Genomic DNA, 22,114 nt, shown 5'->3' on the forward strand with positions numbered 1-22,114 from the left:
TGAATCAGCACTGTGCTGGTTTAACTCCCATGACCACCATGAGCTCAGTAGGTGGTTTTGGGCAAGCCACTCCTCTCGGCCCCAGCTGTATTGTGGGGATAATATTGACCTTGTTCTCTGCTCCAAATGGGGCATTTATCTAGAAGAGTAGGATATAAACACAGCTGTTGATATAAGAGATGGCTTGGCTATTGCGATGCAGCCCTATCCCAGCTTGCCCCAAAATGCATGCTGGAATCTCTCAGCAGTGAGTCTGGTGAAATACTAAAATAGCTGCACAATTTTAAAAGTCGTTCTGGGCAGGCCTGGTCAGCTCTCAAGAAAGTTCTATTCAACCCATAGAAAGTTTTCTAAGTAAGGCTCAGTAAACAAAACCAGAGTGAACACGACAGAGGGTTTGAATTTCACCAGAAAACAAGAGGCAGCAACGTGAATGAAAAATCTTTATTGCAGCTGCTTGCAGTAAAGGATTTCAGTTCCTAAAAATGACCCTCTTCTTGCATTTAAAGCATTAGAATTCCTACTGGGACTGCAATGTGGTGGGGGGAAGGCACAACAAGGCTTGACTTACAGAGGTGGAAACAAACCACCAATGTTTAATTGATATAGCAGCTGTAATGTTCTATGGTGCAGCCAATTCCTGCTGTAGGATTCACGTATAACAGTTTGCAGACCTTAGCTAACACAATATTCAGTCTTTAAAACACATTTTAAAAAATCAGGTAGATTATAAAGTAACTCAGGTATACTCTTCAGTTCCATTGCAAACATGGCACTCGGACTTTTGGTAAATTAGTATTTCATACACAGCCTCTCAGTAAATTAATACTTCACACACACACACCCCATCTTGCAATTAGTAATTATTCTTTGGTGCCTTTTTACCATTTTGCTCCTGTGTGGCGAAAAGATGAAAGGCCCCTTGCCTGCTTCCCACTGGTGTGCATTTATGCATTCAGAGGAGCAAGCAGCCCCAGAATCACGCGGAACCTCACCATGGCAACTTACATCAAGGCACTTTCTGGCTCCTTGCACATAATATCATGCGGCAGCCGCTCCTTCCTCAGCCGTGTCAGGGGAAGGCAAGTACCAAGCCAGGCATCTCTTACCACCCCCTTGCAAGAACTTCAATAGTGCAACAGAAGACTCAGCCCCTTCTGCGGCTGTCTAAATTCTTACTGAGGGCTGGGGCGACAGGAAAGACACGGCTGCCAAGAAAGACCTTTTTGAACCAATGTGCTGCTGCATGCTTATAAACTGGATCCTAACACCTACATGGGCTAAAAGAAGTTATTTCACTAGAATCACCTGCCCAAACTCCATCATAGGATACGGCTGGAAAATATTGTGATGTTTAAAAGCATGCAGGAGAATGAGGTGAGAACTGCCCAAGATGGGCAGAATGGACTAAACCAGACAGCAGATGGAAGATTCCAACTTGGGAGTTTTTCCTTAGCATTAAATAATTCCATGCAAATAGAAAACCAGCCTGCCAGGCAGAAATGCTATACACCATTTCTCCTTTGCTTGCTGTGCCAGTTTGCAAGCTGCATAAAGATTTTAAACAGAGTGCGGATTGTACCAAAAGGTCACTCTCTATACCATTTGAAGAGGCACCACCAAATTCTGCAACTTCATTCTCCTGCATGTGTGAACCTGGTCTTAAAATGAAGCAGTCAGTCACTGGATCTTTCCAGCCACTTCTTTACCAAGTGCTGTCCCTGCCCTCTTCCCAGATCCCATCACCAGGCAGATAGGTACTAGATGAAAGTTCTTGTGCATTTAAAAAAAAACAAGGCTTCTTCAAGCGGCTTTAAAAATGGAGGGAGTGGGGAGATGGAAACAGTGACTCCTGAGTAAGTTTTCCCATCCCTCCTAATTTACTTAAAAAAAACCTTATACTATATACCCCCCTTAATGACTTCATTCTGGGGATCGAGGTATAAAAAAGCTTTTAAAATGTGATACTTAAAATTAATTCCATAAAAAGGTACTAAGGATGTCTGTCGCGTGGCCATACTTGAGATTAGAAGGTCACTGTCTCGGAAGGAACACTTCAGTCCTTCTGGAACTGAGCTGATCACTAGTTTGTATCCAAACAGAAAACTTAAGGAAAACGTGGGTGTTCTTAAGAGCGGTAGACTCTGCCTCCATGTTCTTACTGGGGGTCTACTGACTCCCAGGGATCTGGAACAGAAAGATGGGAACAACAGAAATTGTCGCCTCCTCTTAAGACTTAAGGACACTTAGTCCAATGACCTTCCCCAGTTCTCTGAAGGGCACAGAATGCCCTTGGCAATTACACAGAAATCTCCTTGGGCATCCAAGGGATAAGAGATTTGTTCCAAGAAGGAGAAAGACTGTCACAATCAAATGGGACAGAAGAATTATTTTAGTCATTCATTAACCAGTTTCCCCTGAGCTCAGCCAAACACCTCCCATTTTTTATGGTGGAAGGCGGATTGGCTTAAAGTCCTACGAACAGAGAAACAGCTCTTCCATTCACAAAGAGCAGGCCACAAAGACTCTATAATGTCCTTAAAACCATCAACATCTTGAACAATGTATACAATTATTGCTGATGCATGCCTGCGGGCATGCTATTTCTCACTGACCTCTACAAGTTGAAATGCCCAAATTGAGAAGGAGGCGTGTGTAACAGATGTCCTGCAATAGAATTTTGTAACATTTCTTTTTAGTTTTGCAGCCAAAAGGGACGGGGGAATGAGAAGCCGTTTTTAAAGAGATCGATTGTCATCTTATACTGCTCCACACACTGTACCTTAGTGGTACTTCCTGCTTTTAAAGATGTCTCCATAACCTAAGAGGGCCACCCTTTGATGGCAGCACAGTTGCAAAGGAAGAGACAAAGCTTGGCCATAAAAACCCAGACGCTCCCCCAAAACATGTTTCATGCCACAAAGCATTAAAAAAGTGCATACCCACATTTGTTTTTTTTTAAAAAGTGCATTAGAAATCAGAGGATCCAAACATTTATCCTCTGCTTCCCAGTTTAGTGTTGATAAAAATATATATATATCAATAGAAGTCCAACTTGGTCTGGACGGTCTTGCAGCCTTTGTCAGAGTAGATCCGCTCCTCTTTTGGGAAGAACGTCATCTCGTCAGCCACCTTCTGGACAATTGTCTCATCAATTTGGTTACCACGGGACTCAACTTCTGCCCGGATACACATTTTCACGTGTTTGTACTCCAGAGGAAGGAACGGGATGAAGTAATCTATGAGGTTCCGGTCAATCAGGCTGCTGTGCCACAGGCCACCTGGGGAAGTCAGGGGAATTATTAGCAATAGACTGAAAAGAACTACTCCCCTGAGTCTAGTAATAACTCACTCCAGGCGAACAGGAAGGAAAAGCTTTTGAAGTCACTCCTGCTGAGAGCGGCACAGCTACTGGACTTAGGCTTAGTCCACATTGGAAAATACTGCCCTCTTCCCTGAAATACAGCACTGAAAGTAACTTTGACAGACAGCGTGGTATAGTGACTAGGGGATCAGACGAGGATGTTCTGGGAGTCCCGGGTTCAAATCCCTGCTCAGCTACCTAGCCCTGACCAGGCACACTCAACCCTAACCTACCTCACAGGGCTGTTGTGAGGATACAATGGAGGAGCGGAGAACGATATATATCACCCAGGGTTCCTGGGAGGAATAAAGATGTATTGCATAAATAATAAACTTGCTTGATTCCATTCAGAGAAGCAGTATCTTGGCTGGGATTTGAAAACAGTGATTGGATATCAAGACAAAAATTCTACCCATACTATCGCTACATTCTATATTCTCTGGTTCGCAGAGCAGTCCAGGGAGCCAGAAGTATAGCTTGCAACACAAATTGATTCTCAGATGCTATTGTAAAACTAAGGTTGCCAACTCCAGATTGAGACATACCTAGAGATTTGGGGGTGAAGGCTGGAGAGGGAAGGGACCTCAGAGGGTTGAATGGCATACAGTCCACCCTCCAAAGCCGCCATTTTTTCCAGGGGAACCAATCTTTATAATAATAATAACATTCAATTTATATACGACCCTTAAGGACGACTTAACACCCACTCAGAGCGGTTTACGAAGTGTGTTATTATCCTCATAACAATCACCCTGTGAGGTGGGTCGGGCTGAGAGAGCTCTGAGAGAGCTGCGACTGACCCAAGGTCACCCAGCTGGCTTCAAGCGGAGGAAAGGGGACTCAGACATGGTTCTCCACATTGCTCTTAACCACTACACCAAACTGGCTGTAGTCTGGAGATCAGTTGTAATTCTGGGAGATCCCCAGGCTGCCCACCTTGAGCTTGTAAAACTGGTGCTATCAAGCTCTGAGGGATTTCCACTATGGAGTAGATTTGCTCAGGAGTCGCCTGGACGTGATCTAAAAAATCCAACAAAGGGTCTTGTGGCTCTTCAAAGAGTAACAGATGCAACATGGCACCAGCTCTTGTGGGCTGGAACCCACTTTGTCTGACGCAAGATGTGTGTCCTAAGAGCCCACAAAACACAAGACACTGGCGCCACAAGACACTGCCTTTGCTGCCACGGGCTCACTCTGCCACCCCCTCTCAATTGTATCAAAGCAGCACGTGTCGTTAAGGGCTGGACTCTCTGCTGATGCACCCCCCCCCTCCCTTATTTTTTAGATGTGAAAATGCAGTAAGCTTTTAACTACTGGATTAAAATTTGACACAGATGTTAAAGGCCAAAGTTGCATTTGTTTTCTTGGAGGGAGGGGGGGGAATTAAATTACCATTTTTGTGTTAACAACAACACATAGTAGGGACACCACCACAAAATGGGGGAGGGGAGTAAAGAAAATCCAACAGATGCAGGGGACGGTTTCTAAGATGACATGCACCTGACGAAGAGAGCTGTGGTTCTCGAAAGCTTTTGCTGCAATGAAGATGCATCTGACGAAGAGAGCTGTGGCTCTCAAAAGCTTATGCTACAGTAAAGTTGGTTAGTCTTAAAGGTGTGACTGGACTCTTTCCTGTTTTGCAACTACAGGCTAACACGGCTAACTCCTCTGGATCTAAGACGACATCGTCATCCTTTGTAACTGCATCCAGTTGAGGACCACGTACCTATAAATGTACCATTTCTGGAAATTCTGAAGCCACGGGAAAACAGTTTATTTCAGCTGTGGAGTTTGGGGGGGGGCGAAAATTTTCAGGATGGGGGGAATTGAAATATATGCAATTCCTCCTTTCTTATCAGATCTAAACTAAGACGTGCTGCTTTAACATTTCTGAGGAGTGCTCTTATTTGATCTCACTAATGGTGCCAGACTAGCCTGCTCAGAAACTAAGCAGGGTTGGTACTTAAATGGGAGACCACAAAGGGGGACTGGGGCTGCTCTGGCAACCCACCTCTGCTCATCTCTTGCCGTGAACCCCCAGGGTCCTAAGGTTGGTTGCAACTCAGCGGCACACATTATTAGTAATGGTAAAAATGGAGAGTGACAAAAGGTATGTGCCCCACCCCAGCTTCACAAGAACATCTGCAGTTAATGCAATTGCCAAAAGGGGAACTGCCGAATTCCGTAGCAGATGCATCCAAGCAGCCCCACTGCATGCAGAGGCTGGACAAGCCCAAAGGAGAACCAGTCAGAGCCACCGTAATGATGAAGCCTTCGAGGAGTAGGGGAGGAATCGTGGAAACGACATCTGCCCACCAGCTGCTGTACATGTCTTGCTCCTGCCTGACACTTTCTTGCTCACCATTTCGAAAGTCTGTCACTTCCTACACCTGAAAAGATTTAACTTTTAGCAAGTGCAAGAGTGAGAACTGCTTGCCCTTGAATGAGCCCCGTTCTGATGTCTCTGCATGACTCCCTGTTCTGTGCACCTCCCCCCACTTCCAAGGGTAAGTAAGGCCGCTCTGTCAGGAGGCACTAAATGGTCCAATTGCAACCCATCACAGAAATTGTATAAAATTATTCAGCACCACCACAAGCTGAATGGAAGGAGGTTCAGCCAGGATCATTCAGAGACACCACAGGGAACCTCCACTGTGGATGAGTACTTACAGGAGATTTAGTTCTGTGGCACTCTATCAGGGCTTAAAGAAATTACCAGCTTTGCCTGTAGCACACTGCACATGCATCAGCTAGCTCTAAGCTAACTAGAGCCACACAAGGGTAAGGAAGTCTCTTCCCACCACCTTTTTAACCTTTCCCACTATTTCCAGTACACAGAATTGGCTTCTTCATTGGGGGGGGGTGTCGGCACACCACTCACTGTTCTTATTGTTGAAAACGCCTACAGATAACACAGGCTCCAGGTCTTTCAGCTGGATCTCTTCCCTGGCCCGTCCACTCCTCCAGAAGTCCAAGGCCACTTTGGTGATGAGGTCACCCCCCGCGTTGCTGCCCAGAAACAGAAGGGCAGAGCATTAACGGCGCACCCTCTCTCTACCCTCAGGTTTGTCTGGAGCCTACTCTCTCTCTCACACACACAAGGAGCTCAGGGCAGTCCTCCATCCCCCCACTTTGCCCCCACAGTCCCGTGGTGCAGATTAGAGAAACAATCAGCTTCAAGGCTGAGGGGGGAGGAGAACCAGATCTCCAAGGCGCTGGTCTAACAGGCCAACTACTATGCTACACGGGTACATCGCTCACCACCCATATTCAGTCATTTGCTAAATCCCCTTTGTAACCTTTGTCACGGCTGCCCTTTTCTCTGATCTGATGCAACGAAACCTCAAGTTCCTGCTCCCATCACTCCCTGCACCGATCGCCACCTCTCTCTCTTTCCCTTGGCCTTCCAGTCTCCTCTCAAACTGCCTCCCTCTGCCTCAAAACCTTCAGTTCACTCAATCTATCCTGCAAGCCCAGTCTCATCAGGTGTTGGAAGCTAAGCAGGGTTGGCCTTGGTTAGTACTTGGGTGGGAGGCCCCCAAGGAAGAGCAGGGTCGCTGTACAGAGGCAGGCAACAGCAAACCACCTCGGTTTGTCTCTTGCCTTGAAACCCCCTGCAGGGGTCAACGTAAGTCAGCTATTTATTTCTTTAATTTCTTTATTATATTTTTAACCCGCCCCTCTCCGCAAGCGGGCTCAGGGCGAGGCACAACATTGATTAAAATACAACATAAAAACAATGTGTGTGTTATGTGCCGTCAAGTCGTTATGGTGACCCTATGAATGAAAGACCTCCAAAACGTATTATAAGTTCAAGTTCAAGTTAGCCTTTATTGGCATATAACGTTGGTTGTTATGGATTTTCCGGGCTGTATAGCCGTGGTCTTGGCATTGTAGTTCCTGACGTTTCGCCAGCAGCTGTGACTGGCATCTTCAGAGGTGTAGCACCAAAAGACAGAGATCTCTCAGTGTCACAGTGTGGAAAAGATGTTGGCAGGTCATTTGTATCTACTCAGGAAGGTAGGGTTGGGCTGAGTCATCCTGTAAGAGTTTCCCTCTGAAGATGCCAGCCACAGCTGCTGGTGAAACGTCAGGAACTACAATGCCAAGACCACGGCAATACAGCCCGGAAAACCCACAACAACCATCGTTCTCCGGCCGTGAAAGCCTTCGACAGTATTATAACGTGTTTATAAAAACAATACACAGCATAAAAATAGCCATCAATAAAGCCATTCCAAGACGGGCGCTCCTGCCCGTCAGCATACATAAAGGGGAGGTAGCAGCGGACAGATAGATTACTGTACCCCTATGGCTTGAAGGCACTCTCCACCCCCACCACATTGTTGTGATCAAGTTGATTCTCCTTCCTGCACCGCGTGTCTGCTCCGCCTTTCTCTCCCCCATGCGGTTCAAAACATCTTCTATTGCCACTTCCCCAGCGCCAGTTCCTCATTTCTCTGGCAACTGTCCACCCAATCCAAAATTGTATCTCTGTGCCCCAACAGTCTTCAACTAGACTGAAGAGGCCACCAACCTGAGGAAGATAAAGATGGCTCTTCGGTATGATATGCCGTCGATCTGCTCATAGTAGTCAAGGAACGGCTTGATGGCGTCAATCAGCCCAGGGTGAAGTTTATCCATTTCGTCAAATATGAATATGGACTTTGCACAAGCAGTCACGTTACCCCGGATCCACTTCTGTAATTGGTCCTGGACCGAAACAGACAAGGTGAATTCTGCAGCTGCTCAGCACTTAAAAGGACCACACATGCTTCAAAGAAAATGAGAACTCCGAAAAAGAAGGATCCTCTTTGTTCTTATCAAATCATTACCCACCCACCCGCCATCACCTCTCTTTGATCTTTTTGTTTCACTTATTTGTTTCATTTCCTCATTCAGATTATCATAATAACTCTTATTCTTTTTACAGTTTGCCAGTTTCTGTAAGTCAAGAAGAGGGGGAGGGAAGGCAGCAAAAACCGTACTAAGCAATTATGAAAAACTTTTTATATGGTGGTAATAGTGTAATATAAATACAAAATAAATTGCTTGTACAAAAATTAATTCCACCAATTATTAGTCAAATGAACATATGTTGCAAGATAAATACAAGGTCAGAGACCAAAAGGATGCAATAAATACAATGAAAAGGATGCAATAAATACAATAAATGTCAATTAATAATCAGGATACAGTAAATACAATGAATGTCAATTAGTAACGTGCAAGGTACCAGGACCAATAGGCAATGAACTCAAAAGTAAATTGGTTTAGAACACAATGTATACAGAAGAACCATGATGTTCAAAATAAATGTCCATATGTGGGTGGTACACTGGAAGGCTGCAGATTCCGATGCAAACGCCAATGGGATTATGCCTGCATATTATTCCATTTCCTCCATTTCACAATTCATTGCTTCCTCAGGGCGTTAATCAGGTTCCACGCACAAAAGAAAAACTAGTCACACTCCAGTACCAAACCAACATGTCAAATCACAGCCACAATGGGAAAGGTCCGGCAGCACATTTCGTAATTGTGCGCAAGATAAATCTACTGTGACCAAAATGTCCTTGACACTTTATGGAAATGTCTGCCCTTGTCCTTGCAAGTGATTGTACTAATCTCACACTACGTAATCTGCCTTGAGTCTCAGTGAGAAAGGCGGAATATAAACGACGTAACTAAATACATAATTCCTATGCAAGAGTCCAATAGCACCTATAAGACTAACAAAATTCGTGGTAGGGGGTGAGCTTTCTGAAGAAGTGAGCTGTCACTCATGAAAGTTCATTCCTTACCATAAATTTTGTTAGTCTTATAAGTGCTACTGAACTCTTGCCCTTTTCTACTGCTACAGACAGACTAACACGGCTACCCATTTTGGTCATTATTCCTTTGATTTCCAGCGAAAATGTCCCTCATTTTAAAAAAAAATTAAAAATAAGAGAAACGAGTTTCCCAGGGCTTGCAAGCCGTGCTGCAAAACAGGGAAAAAGAGAATGCACCGGCTTTCAAATTTCCCTTTCCCTTTCTCAGTCTCAACTCCTTTTCAAGGAAGCCACGTGATTCGTGTCTTGCCTTCAAGATCAGTGCCAAGCAACAGCTTTAAAAGATCACAGAAACAAAGGCCAAACATACCAGCCTTTCCTTTCATTTTGAACGCTGTGAAAAGGAACAGAGGACCTGGCTTAGACGAGCCAGAGCATCGATTCTTTCTGATCAGTTTTGCCTGCTCAGACTGGTAGTAGCTTTCCCGGCAGAGAAAGGTCCTTCCAACCTTTCAACTGGAGCTTCCAGTGACAGAGCCTGAAACCTTCTAGATGCAAAGCAAGTTGCAAAGAAAGCTTTTGCACAAAGCAAAACAGCAACAAAAAAATCAAGTTCCTATCATCCAAAAAGGGTTCCTGTTGGGTGATAAGGACGGGAAAGACTTTGCAAAAAGCTCTCCCTTTCAAAGGCAATCCAGGTTCCATGTCCCAGAGAAGCCCTGACGATCTCTCCTGCTCACCTTGTACATCTTTATCAGGTGATCATGTGGGAAATGAAGAGTGGAGAGGAAAAGGTGCACAAATTTACTCTTCAGGCCGGCTTTGTGGACGTTCTCTGCAATGATCTGGCTGAGGAAGTTCTTGCCCGTGCCGGCCCAGCCGTGCAGAGAGAGCGTCAGGGGCTTCTTGGGGTTCGGATGGTTGATGAATCCGGTCACGGCTTTCAGGACCACTTCTTTGGCCAGGTGCTGCCCGAAGAGCTTGGCGTCCAGGTTCAGCCGCAGAGCTGGGCGAGCCGGAAAAAGAAAGGGCAGGGAGTCTTTCAGGGAGGGAAGGAAGGGAGCTGGGCAGCCAGGACCGAAAACAGTGGCTGACTCAAGACCACCTGCAGAGCTCAGGGCAGAAGTGGGTTGCCAACCCCAGGCTGGGAAATCTGGGGGTGGAACCTATGGAGGGAAGGGACCTCAGGAGGGTATAATGCCATAAAGGCCTCCCTGCAAAGCAGTCAGTTTCCACATTCTAGCTGTATCTGAAGAAGTGAGCTGCGGCTCACGAAAGCTCTTACCCTACCCCAAATGTTGTGAGTCTTCTAGGTGCTACTGGACTTTTGCTCTTTTCTTCTGCTCCAGACAGACAAACAAGTCTACCCATCTCGATCTACCTGCAGTTTCTAATAACAACAGCAGCAGCAACAACTGTTGCTTCTGGACCGATGAATGCCCACTCCCAGCAGTGAACAAAGTCAGTGATATTGTTATCCCCACAGTACAGCTGAGAGCTGGGCTGGGAGGCTTCCCCAAGGCTACCTGCGGAACTCGCAGCCCCAACACTTCACCAGCATGCTGCAGCAGCTCCAGGGGGGCTGCTCTCTGTGGGCGGGAGATCAGTCGTAATTCCGGGAGCTCTCCAGGCACCGCCGGGAGGTTGGCAAATCTAGTGGGTGGTTCCCTCCCTCCACCCGCTGCCCTCCCCCTCCCCACGTGATTCTCCTGGGCCACTTTGGAGTACTGCTCCCCCCCCCCACCCCGCGCACTAGCCTCCCCCGTACCGGTTCCGTTGGGCCGGTCCTGCTCGCCGGGGCAGCACTCCACGAAGCCGCAGTAGAAGCCGGGGTAGGAGAGGTAGCCGGTGAGCGCCGAGGCCGCCCCGATGGCGATGCCGATGCTGATGGGCTCCAGCGCGGCCGAGCGCGGCGGCCACAGCACCAGCAGCAGCGGCAGGAGCAGCCCCGGAGGCAGCGGCATGGCGGACTCGCAGCGTTCCCGCGGAAGGCGCGCGGACTACATCACCCGGCGGCCCCTGCGCCGCTTCCGCCAGGAGGCCATCTTGGTGAGGGGCCGGACGCTGCTCGAGCCACACTTCCGCCCTGTGGCGGCCGTGGGAGGGGAACGGCTCGTTCGTACCTCTGCAGTTCTCACCTCTTCCTGAAGTTGTTCCTAGTCCGATATGGTGATTAAGGTTACCATCTGTACAGGGCCAAATGGATTCATTTGCAATGTGGGGCTGGAGGAGAGTTTTGTGGATACCATGGACAGCCAAAAAGACAAGATCAAATCAAGCCTTGAATTCTCCCTAGAAGCTAAAATGACAAAACTGAGGCTTATGGTACTTTGGTCACATCACGAGAAGACAAAATTCTCTGGAAGAGTCAATAATGCTAGGAAAAGTGGAAGGCAGTAGGAAAAGAGAAAACCCTAAAAAGAGATGGCTTGACTCAGTCAAAAAAGCCACATCCTCCAGTTTTCAGGATCTGTTAACAATAGGACGTTTTGGAGGTCTCTCATTTCATAGGATCGCCTTAGGTCGGAGACGACGGCAAATCTCACACAGGCAAAGTGCCTGAGTAGGCGTGCATGTATATTACCACAGTGATGCTTACGACAGCCCTATAAAGTTGGCCAGTATTATCTGCAGAGTGCAGATTGGGAGAACTAATGTGCTGATGAGGGTGACTTGCTAAGGCTTAAGGCTGCTTACCTTGAAGAGCTCCAAGATCAGGAACCCTTTGTGAAAAGTATGTGTTGTTAGAAGTATTATATTGCAGTGTTCCGTTCTTGTATTTATTTTATTTAATTTCTAATCTGCTTTCCCCCCAAGTGGGCTCAGAGCGGATTAAGAGCATATAAATACATACAATAAAAACCACATAAGAAACACTGGTAGCAATCATGTAAATACAGCACTAAAACGTACGAAGGCAGCTAACGTTGCACCATACATCTCAGCACCCTCAAGATCCGTGGGCAGGGTGGGGAAGATTTATTCAATACAGGGTTGTGGCACATATCCCCCAAACACTGGAAGGGGCTGGTTGCATGATTTGTCTGCTTCAAACCCCATAAGCCTGGCGGAACATCTCCGTCTTACAGGCTTGGTGAAATGAAAGCAGATCTTGTTGAGACGGGGCCTCCACAGACAGTGGAGACATAGTTGTTTTACTGCACGTTATCATCACAACAGTCCTGTGAGGCAGGCTAAGATGAGAGAGATTGGCTGAGTGGAAGTCACCCAGCAAGCTTGATGGCAGAAGAGCGGTAATTTGAACTCAGGCCTCTTGTGTCCCAGTGCAGCACTATTACACTAGCTGTCTCCCATTGAGTCAGTCATGGTACATCTTACACTGAGGAAGGAAGACTACTTTTTAGTGCTTAGTAGGAAACAATTTCTTGAAAAGGAACAGATGGCAAGCCTGCTAAGGCCACCAAACAAGTCTTTGGCTGAGAGGAGGTTTAAACCAGCAACATCATAGTTCATTCACTTAACTACTATGCTACACTAGCTTAATTAGCTATTCATTCATCAATTTAACTGCATAGCTTATTCATTGATTGGCTTGAGGCACACAAAACTGCTGGAAAGTAGCAGGGCTTTTTTTCAGCGGGAACGTGGTGGAACGGAGTTTCGGCACCTCTTAAAAATGGTCACATGGCCAGTGGCCCCGCCCCCTGATCTCCAGACAGAGGGGAGTTGAGATTGCCTTCTGTGCTGTGGAGACAAAACGGTTGCATTTGGATATTAAAATTATATAAATATTTATTTCTGGAATAACGATTAATTGCTCTTATTGTAACGGTTTTGTCTTGGTGTGACTTTCTAAGTTACAGCCCTGTTAGAGGGTTCCCCTCCGTTTGTGGGACAGTAGCCTCTAGCAGCATGGCTATAGGAAGATGGTGCTCAAGAAATCCAGAGCTCGGATCCCAACCAGAACTCAGGGTGATTTGGGGGCAAGTCATTTTGCTACACCCCAGGAGGGTGGCTACTGACCAACTTTCCAGGGCTGATGTTAAGGTTGCAATGGGATAATGTATGAGAACATTTGGAACCACTGTACAAAGGGCTTTTTTTCTGGGAAAAGAGGTGGTGGAACTCAGTGGTGGAACTCAAGACCGCACAATGATGTCACTTTGGCCTGATGTGAAGTTATGAAATATGGAAAGATCCCATATGAGGACAGACACTGCTTTTGCTCCATTGGTGAAGTGGAATCACTTATTCATATGTTCTTTTGCTGTCCTTTCCATCAAGGCTCTAGGGACAAGTTTATTTCCCCACTCTTAGACAGACCAATTGCAGAGGGAAATAAGGCCTGCCTGGAGAAACTCCTAATTGATGAAAATCCAACTATCTCCAGGCAAATAGCCAAATTCTGTCTCTGTTTGGTTAAATTCCATGATAAAAAGCATAGCCATACATAGTCTGTCCTGCTCTTTTTATGATTTTAACTATTTTAATGTCAGTGTTTTAAATATTAGAATTACTGCGGTTCCCAAAGAACTATATACATTTTAAGATAAGATTTTAAATGCTAAATGTAATTTTCTATGTCCTTTACATTTTTATGCTGGATTTAACTATTCTACTGATTGCTAAGGATGTATTGCCATTGTTATGGTCTCTGACCGCAAATAAATTCATTCATTTAATGATGTCACTTTGGGTCATCTGGAACAAGGGAGGAGTTTTTTAAAGTTTAAATTGCCCTCGGCGAAAATGGTCACATGGCTGGTGGCCCCGCCCCCTGATCTCCAGACAGAGGGAAGTTTAGATTGCCCTCCATGCTGGCGCAGAGGGCAATCTAAACTCCCCTCTGTCTGGAGATCAGGGGCGGGGCCACCGGCCATGTGACCATTTTTAAGAGGTGCCGGAACTCCGTTCTACCGCGTTCCCGCTGAAAAAAAGCCCTGCTTATCTGTTATTGTATTTTTATCTTGCATTTCAATCAAAAAACACCAGCTTCTAAAGCAGTTTACAGCAGCTAATAACAATTAAAATATTATTTGTATTGAGGTCTGAGTCCAGCCACAAGGGAGTTGTACCTGGCTGCTTTCCAGAGCTGGGAGGAGGGGAACCTTCATCTGAGGCCAGAGTTGGGCATGAGAGAAGTTAGCCTGGCTTCTGCCTGGTCCCTCCTACTTGCCAAATCTCTCTCCAATACTGATCTGTTTTTGGATCTCTTTCCTGTTAGATTTCAAGGATTCAAGGTAAATTACAGTCAGTTATATAGATACAGGTTATATGTTTACATGGTACATGTTCTGTAAATAGTTACAAAATGAATGTGTAAATAAGCAACAGAGGGAAACTTAAAATTCTTTAGTTAAACATTCCAGTTTCTGCATTTCTCAGTAACAAAGCTGGAGTCCGACCTGGGTTTTAAGAGTCAAGGGGGAGGCTGAGGATGAAGAAGATATTTAGGAGGGTGACATCTTCTGTACATATACAGAGGGGAGTTTAGATTTAAAAAAACAAAACATTTTTAAAAGTATGTGTTATATCCTCCAAGTTAAGGCAACAAGGTGTTCAGTCACATTACCTGCATGTATCATGTAATTAGACAGTATGAATTAATTTGTTTGTTTGTTTACGTGATTTACAGTCCGCTTTTCTCACTGAGACTCAATGCGGATTACATAGTGTGAGATTAGTACAATCAGTATCTAGGACATTTCCATAAAGTGTCAAGGACATTTCTATAAGCAATGGCATCGGGTAAATAAATACAAGTTTACAAAGACACAGCATTAGCAAGCATCCAATACAGAGTTGAATTTATGCTGAAACGGAACACAATCAGTTCTAAGACAAAATCAAAAAGAGTCCAGTAGCACCTTTAAGACTAACCAATTTTATTGTAGCATAATGCTACAATAAAATTGGTTAGTCTTAAAGGTGCTACTGGACTCTTTTTGATTTTGCTACTACAGACTAACACGGCTAACTCCTCTAGTTCTAAGACAGACATTAGACAACATGAAGCACAGATAGCACATTGGAGTACATATTTACAGCAACAGATAATATGTAAGGCAACATATGGTCCATAACTCATTCGCGGAGTATCTGAGACCCCCTCCCTACAATACAAAAGCTTTTTTGAATAATTCGGCTTTGTATCATTTGTGGAAAGCTGGGAGAGTGGGGGCTCTCCTGACCTCCTCAGGCAGGCTGTTCCATGGGGTAGGGGCCATCACAGAGAAAGGCCATGCATGGGCGGCTGTTGATTTCACCCATGTGCAGGGTGGCACCTGCAGGAGACCCTGTTCAGATGAGCGAAGCTGCCATGGAGGAACATAGGGAGGGAGGCAGTCCCATAAGTATGCTAGACCCAAGGGGACTTTTAAGCAGGAATCATGCCCCTTTTGTGATCTGTGCAACACCTAGCATGCTCTTCTGTAAAATAATTATTGAATAGTGGTAGTTACTGAGAGGTGGTGATGATGGAAAGTGCTGTCAAATTATAGTCAAAAGTAGATGGGAAAAAGTGACTTGCAAACCATTTCTCCGAGGCTATCAGAAGGAGGGTAAGAAGCTGCCAGCAGAGGGCCCCCTCTCCAAGAAATATTTTTAATCCAATTGTCTCACCTGTTGTCTTTTCATTCCTGGGGGCTGGTCTTTGGATGGTAGCAGGATGAAAATATAATGAAGTTTGAACTTCAGTTGAGCTCTGGATGATTTTTATTCAGGCATTGCTACAGCCTGAATCTGCTTAAATTCTATTCTCTCTCCCCCCCCCCCATTTTACCTGTCCAACTGAAGCCTCCAAAATCAATAGGAGCAAAGTACAGGGTGCACACTTTGGGACTGATCACTGTATTAAGCTGTGCAAATGGCCTCTCTCCAAAGCAAACACTGGGAAAGTCTTAAGTCAATACAAGAAGGTCTCTGCGAGAGTGTGTCATTTTACAGCCCCGCAAAGAAGTAATGTTGGAGAGCCCTACATGGAGCTGCAGCGGGCTTTCCCCAGGTCAGCAACAGCCATGGTTGGTGAGAGGGCTGTAAAGTGGGAGGAAGGTCAACCCCTCTGTAATGATTTTAAGTGTGTGTGTGTTTCTTTAAATGCTTGGTGTGTTACAGAAGAAGAAGGGGGATGAAAGAGAAGGGTGAATGAGTGAGGTGAAGGGTTGTTGACTGAGGGCCAAGCTACAAGTGACGAATGACACTTGAACGGCAAGTGGATTGAGTGGAGGGCAAGTGAACAGGGAGAAATACACTTGCTGTTCAAGTGTCATTCGTCACTTGTAGCTTGGCCCTGAGACAGATGGGCAGAGCTGAGAAGTGTGAGTGGAGTGAAATCTGACTGGACAGTAGCAGGACTCTAGGGGCGGAGTGAACTGCAGTTTTTTTTAGTTGCTGAGCGGAGACAAAAGTATTCATTCTGGGCAAAGCAGGCAACCTGTGTGGAAACCTGAAAGGATTCTCATTCTAGTTTAGTCAGGCAATTTGTGTGAACCCTGGATTGTGAGTGTCTGAGAAAAACAAGTTAAGGCAGCTGCAAAAAAATGCTTTCTAGAACCTCTCCCTAGCCTGGAAGATGGCTTCTTACCATGACATGTCTGACTTGGCCACCTGGATCCATGTTATGGTAATATCAAAACTTGACTATTGTAATGCTCTCTATATAGGTCTCCCGTCTAAACTAACAAGGAGACTCCAATTGGTGCAAAACACTGCAACTCGACTGTTATCAGGAGCGAGCAGGAGCATGACCATCACTCCCATCCTACAGTTGCTCCATTGGCTACCTATTTGTTACCGTGCTCAGTTCAAGGTATTGGTTATCACATACAAAGCTCTTCACGGCCTTGGTCCAGCATACCTCTGGGACCGCCTCCCTCCCTATGCTCCTCCATGGCAGCTTCGCTTTTCCAAACAGGGTCTCCTGTAGTTGCCACCCTGGCACACGGGTGAAATTATCAGCAACCTGTACATGGGCTTTCTCTGTAGTGGCCCCCAATCTGTGGAATGGCCTGCCTGAGGTCAAGAGAGCCCCCACTCTCCTGGCTTTCCGCAAACAATGCAAAACTAAATTGTTCAAAAAAGTTTTTTACTCAGATAGGAGGGCTGTATAGGGGGTCTCAGATGCTCCACTAATGAGTTAGGAACCATAGACTTCACTATATTGTATTAGATTCCTGCTAATGGTGTGTCTTTGTGAATCAACCAATCAATCATTTCCCCTTTTTATTTCTTTAAAATATTTTCCTACTTTCCTTTTCCAAGATCAATTGTTCAGAGTAGATTACAACCTGCTTAACAATATATGCAAAACAACTACTTTCATGAGTCATTCTTAATGACAAAAACTAATTCAGTCAAAACAAACAAGAAAAATATGTGCTGTAGGTATCTGTGGCTCAACTAGGGCAAGAAATGAGTCATAACACGGTAATCCAGGGCTAGTTAACAAGACCGAACCCAAAGCAGCATGAAATAAAAAGGGTTTTGCCTGATACTGAATTGCCTGCAGCGGAGGCACCAAGCAGGCCTTTTGGGAGACAAGGTTCCAGGTGCACAGCTGAAAAGCCCATAAGCAGATGGACTAAACTGAGAGGCAGCGTGGTGCAGTGGTTAGAGTGTCAAGATTAGGTTCTGACAGACCCAAGTTTGAATTCCCACTCTGCCATGGAAACCTGCTGGGTGATCCTGGGTCAGTCACACACTCTCAGCCTAACCTACCTCACAGGGTTGTTGTGGGAATAAAAGAGAGGAGAGGAGAACGGTACAAGCTACTTTGGGTTTCCACTGGGGAGAAAGGCAAGGTATAAATGAAGTAAATTAATAAATAAACCAATTAATAGCACAAGAGATTCAGCGCTATCTCTGCACAAGGCTTGAACAGGGATTTTGGTTTTTTTCCCACTCACTATAAGTACTAATAGCTCAGCATCACCCATTGGTTTCACATGTGAATTAGTCCTTTCATGACTCACGCTACATCTTCTTTGGATAGATACGATTTTATGTTATTCCTACTGTGGCTGTCTATAAACAGTTGTGAGTGGTCCTCACCCGCTCTGAGCAGACTGATTTTCTCTTTGATCAGTTGTTGTTTTAAACTGTCCTCTCTTTGTAACACTCCTGCCTTTCTATTGCTTGGAACATTTAAGTATAATAGATCCAGGGCTTTTTTTCTGGGAAAAGTTCTGGTGGAACTCAGTGGTGGAACTCAAGACTGCACAATGACGTCACTTTGGGTCAGCTGGAACAAGGGGGGAGTTTTTTAAAGTTTAAATCACCCTTGGCAAAAATGGTCACATGGCCGGTGGCCCCGCCCTCTGATCTCAAGACAGAGGGAAGTTTAGATTGCCCTCCGTGCCACTCCCCTCTGTCTGGAGATCAGGGGGCGGGGCCACTGGCAATGTGACCATTTTTAAGAGGTGCCAGAACTCTGTTCCACCGCGTTCCCGCTGAAAAAAAGCCCTGAATATATCCACTATGGATGTAAATTTCCTGCATCAGAAGAGAGTTCTGACTCACGGAAGATTATGCTGAAGTAAACTTTGTTTTTAAGGTCCCTCTGGGCTGCTGTCGAATCCTGTTGCTGCTGCTATGGGTGCCTTGCTCAGCAAACAAGTGGCAGAAGCTGCCAAAGGGAGGTGGTAGGCGGGCACGGACTGCCTGTCCCTCTCCCCATGGGCAGCAGTGGCTGCTTGGCAGTGGCTCCTCGCCTCCTTCTTTCCCAGTCAAGGAGAGGAGGGGAGGGAGCCTGGCCACCTGAGTGCTCAAGCCCTTGTCAAAGCGATCTTCCACCAAGATTGTGCCCCTCTGACAACAAGCTGTAGGATCAGGCATATCTGTGGAGGACCCAGAGTAAGACTGGCATGGTGAAGGGGAGCTGTCCAGGGTCCTGGAAGAAAGCGCAACCTCCAAGCAGCTCCTCCCAAAGTCTTACGGGGGTTGCTGTTGGCTAAATGAAATTTCAGTGAGAAGATTGATGAGGGTGGGGTGGTATTTCAACCATGCTAACTTCCCTCTTAGTGCTATTCTCATACCTTCCCGATTCAGTGGCAGTAGCATAACCTGCCAGTTTGGTGTAGGGTTAAGAGCGCGGGACTCTAATCTGGAGAACTGAGTTTGATTCCCCACTCCTCCGCTTGAAGCCAGCTGGGTGACCTTGGGTTAGTCACAGCTCCTTCAGAGCTCTCTCAGCCCCACCCGCCTCACAGGATGTTTGTTGTTGTGGGGATAATAATGACATACTTTGTAAACTGCTCTGAGTGGGCGTTAAGATGTCCGGAAGGGCGGTATGTAAATCGATGATGATGATGATGATTATAAGATCTGCCTTGCATTGATACCAAGTAAGTTTCTTTAAACTTCAGAATCTTTCTTCCTCATTGGTTGTATTTACCTTTTTTTTTATACCCTAGAGAAGCTGGAACCTCTGACCACTCTCAACAACCATTATGTATAAGGACTAATTCAACTTTGGTTCCTTACAGAGAGCCTGACAAACTGAAAGATTTATGATGGGATTTGCACCAGATCGCTCTCTGTCTTGGCTCTTCCTCCCTCCCTTCTGTAAGTTTCTGTATAAGTATTCCCAAAATGATTTCCTTTCCACATATTTGAAGAAGTGAGCTCTGACTCATGATATCTCATATTGAAATAAATGTTGTTACCTTTTAAGGTGCCACTGTATACATTTGTCTACATACATTTGACCTTGCTGCAGAGAATGGGGTTGTTTTGTACATTCTGCAGCAATATAATGGATACAAAATCTCTAAAATGCTACATTTAATTATTGTCAATTTCGTCCAAAAAGAACCTTAATATATAAAATCAATACATCTTAGTTCTCAACATGGCCCTATCTGTGGATACTTAAATCCAGAGTCTGAAGCCATGAACAGGCAAGACAAAGCTTCCTTCAAACCTGAGAAAAGCCACAGGTTTGCAAGAAAATCTGTAACCCTAAAAAGTGGGGGTTAACCCTCCCCCCAATTAATAGAAGCAGCACTTGTAGCTTTAAGAAACAAATGCCCTCCTTACTAGACAACCACACATATTGCCAGCCTTCAAGGCCACAATTCTGTCCGTAAAAGGCAATGGGGAGGAGGCAGAGCCCTTTCCGAGGATACCATGTGCGCTCCATAACTCACCAAGGCCCAGCTGCCCATGACTGTCCAACTACAAGAAACAATACCTGGAATATACAGTCAATTTTTTTTGGTTTTTATAACAATATATTGGTGCAAAATGTGCAAAAGTGCAAAGTGTCAACAATAAATACAATCAACAATAAATACAATCTCACGACTGTCCAACAGCAGCCACTACACAAAAGCCATTCTTTTGTAGTTGTTGGAGTTTCAGCTTATGATCTGGGAGACCCAGGTTCGAGTCCCTGCTCTGCCGTGGAGGCTTGCTGGGTGACCTTGGGCCAATCACACATACACTGAACCTAATCTCTCTCTTGAGGTTGTTGTGAGTCTAAAATGGAGGAGAGGAGAATGCTGTAAGCTGCTTTGCATCCTCACTGGGGAGAAAAGGGGGGTATAAATGAAGTAAATAAAAAGACATGGCTGAGAAGAGGGGGCAGAAAAATGCAGGTTGATTGGTGGGAGGGAAGGAGAGAAGGAAGCAGGAAAAGGTTAGGGTTAGGGTTAGGGGTAACCAGGAGGAAGAAGAAATATTGGGGGGAAGAAGATACAGGGGGGAAATGAGGTGTCCCTCGCAAGTTCTTTTGGGTTCTCCATTGCACATCTGAGCCTGGTCTGGTGACTGGCACTGCCAGGGCTTTTTTTCTGGGAAAAGAGGTGGTGAAACTCAGTGGGTTGCCCTTGGAGAAAATGGTCACATGGCTGGTGGCCCCGCCCCCTGATCTCCAGGCAGAGGGGAGTTGAGATTGCCCTCTGTGCCGCTCAGTGGCGCGGAGGGCAATCTCAACTCCCCTGTCTGGAGATCAGGGGGTGGGGCCACCAGCCATGTGACCATTTTCAAGAGGTTCCGGAACTCCGTTCCCCCGTGTTCCAGCTGAAAAAAAGCCCTGGGCACCGCACAGCTGGCCTTTGTTTTCCTGGCTGCCAGGCAGAGAGAAGGAAGGAAAGCTGAAGATGAGGGGGGCAGATAAAGGTAGGTTGGCTGGTGGGTGAGAAGGAGGGAAGGAAGCAGGAAAAAGGGTTTCAAGAAGGGGAAAAAGGAAATAACTAGGGAGAGGAAAATGAGATTTACCCCTCCCCCCCTGGTAAGTCCTTGTGGGTCCTCTGCTTGTTTTTGTGTGTACATATACATACATACACACCAGAATGTTTTTGAATGCCACAGAAAACAAATTATACAGTGTTCAATAAATTAAGAAAACCTTCTTGAAATAGTAGGGTATCGCTGAGTGGTGGGCAGGTAGCTTTCGACAGGGAGACATGGATGCTTGTGTGGATAAATGGACACAGAAGCATCCTTTGTTGTGTGAAAACAAAATCTGAAGGCAGTTGGATAGCAGGGGCAGCAATCTTGAAGAGCTACACCCTTCTATATCCATTGTAATCAATGGGCTTAGAAGGGTGTAATTCTGTTTAGGACTGTAGTGTCTCATAATGTAGACATGCATTTCCGGATATAGAGAGGTGTAGAGTCTCTTACATCATTATATTTCCATATTCCCAATGTTATGTGAACTCCACAATTAAAATGATAGGAATTCTGTACCAAGTAAAGCTCAGTTCTGCAACCAGAATATATTATGCAGATGGGGAAAAAGGCATAAGGTCAGTTCTGGACCCAAAGTTTTCAGCATTTTTGTCTATGTCTTGCATGAAGGGATGGATGGAATCATCATCAGATTTGCTGATGATACAAAATGCGAGAGACAGTGAACACCTCAGAGAACAGAACTAAATGCTCTATAGGACTGATAACCTGAATCCAAATTGGGGCTCCATATGAGCATTTGCTTTTGCTTTAAATACGTCTGAAACAGAGGGAATGTGACACCCACCAAAGGAAAAAAAGAACTTCTGAATAGCAGGACGAT

General features: G+C 45.6%; 1 protein-coding gene across 1 annotated transcript; it reads right to left on the reverse strand.

The window, feature by feature from the left end:
* Positions 1–430: 430 nt before the first annotated feature.
* On the reverse strand, positions 431–11,118 carry LOC129342309 (torsin-1B-like). The gene is made up of 5 exons (XM_054998005.1): positions 10,907–11,118; positions 9,879–10,144; positions 7,902–8,077; positions 6,246–6,373; positions 431–3,281 (listed from the first exon to the last, which is right to left on the reverse strand). The coding sequence occupies exons 1-5, from the start codon at positions 11,100–11,102 to the stop codon at positions 3,040–3,042; spliced, it is 1,008 nt and encodes a 335-aa protein (XP_054853980.1). The 5' UTR covers positions 11,103–11,118; the 3' UTR covers positions 431–3,039.
* Positions 11,119–22,114: the final 10,996 nt, after the last annotated feature.

Source organism: Eublepharis macularius, chromosome 14, assembly GCF_028583425.1.
Source record: "Eublepharis macularius isolate TG4126 chromosome 14, MPM_Emac_v1.0, whole genome shotgun sequence".
NCBI classification, from domain to species: Eukaryota; Metazoa; Chordata; class Lepidosauria; order Squamata; family Eublepharidae; genus Eublepharis; species Eublepharis macularius.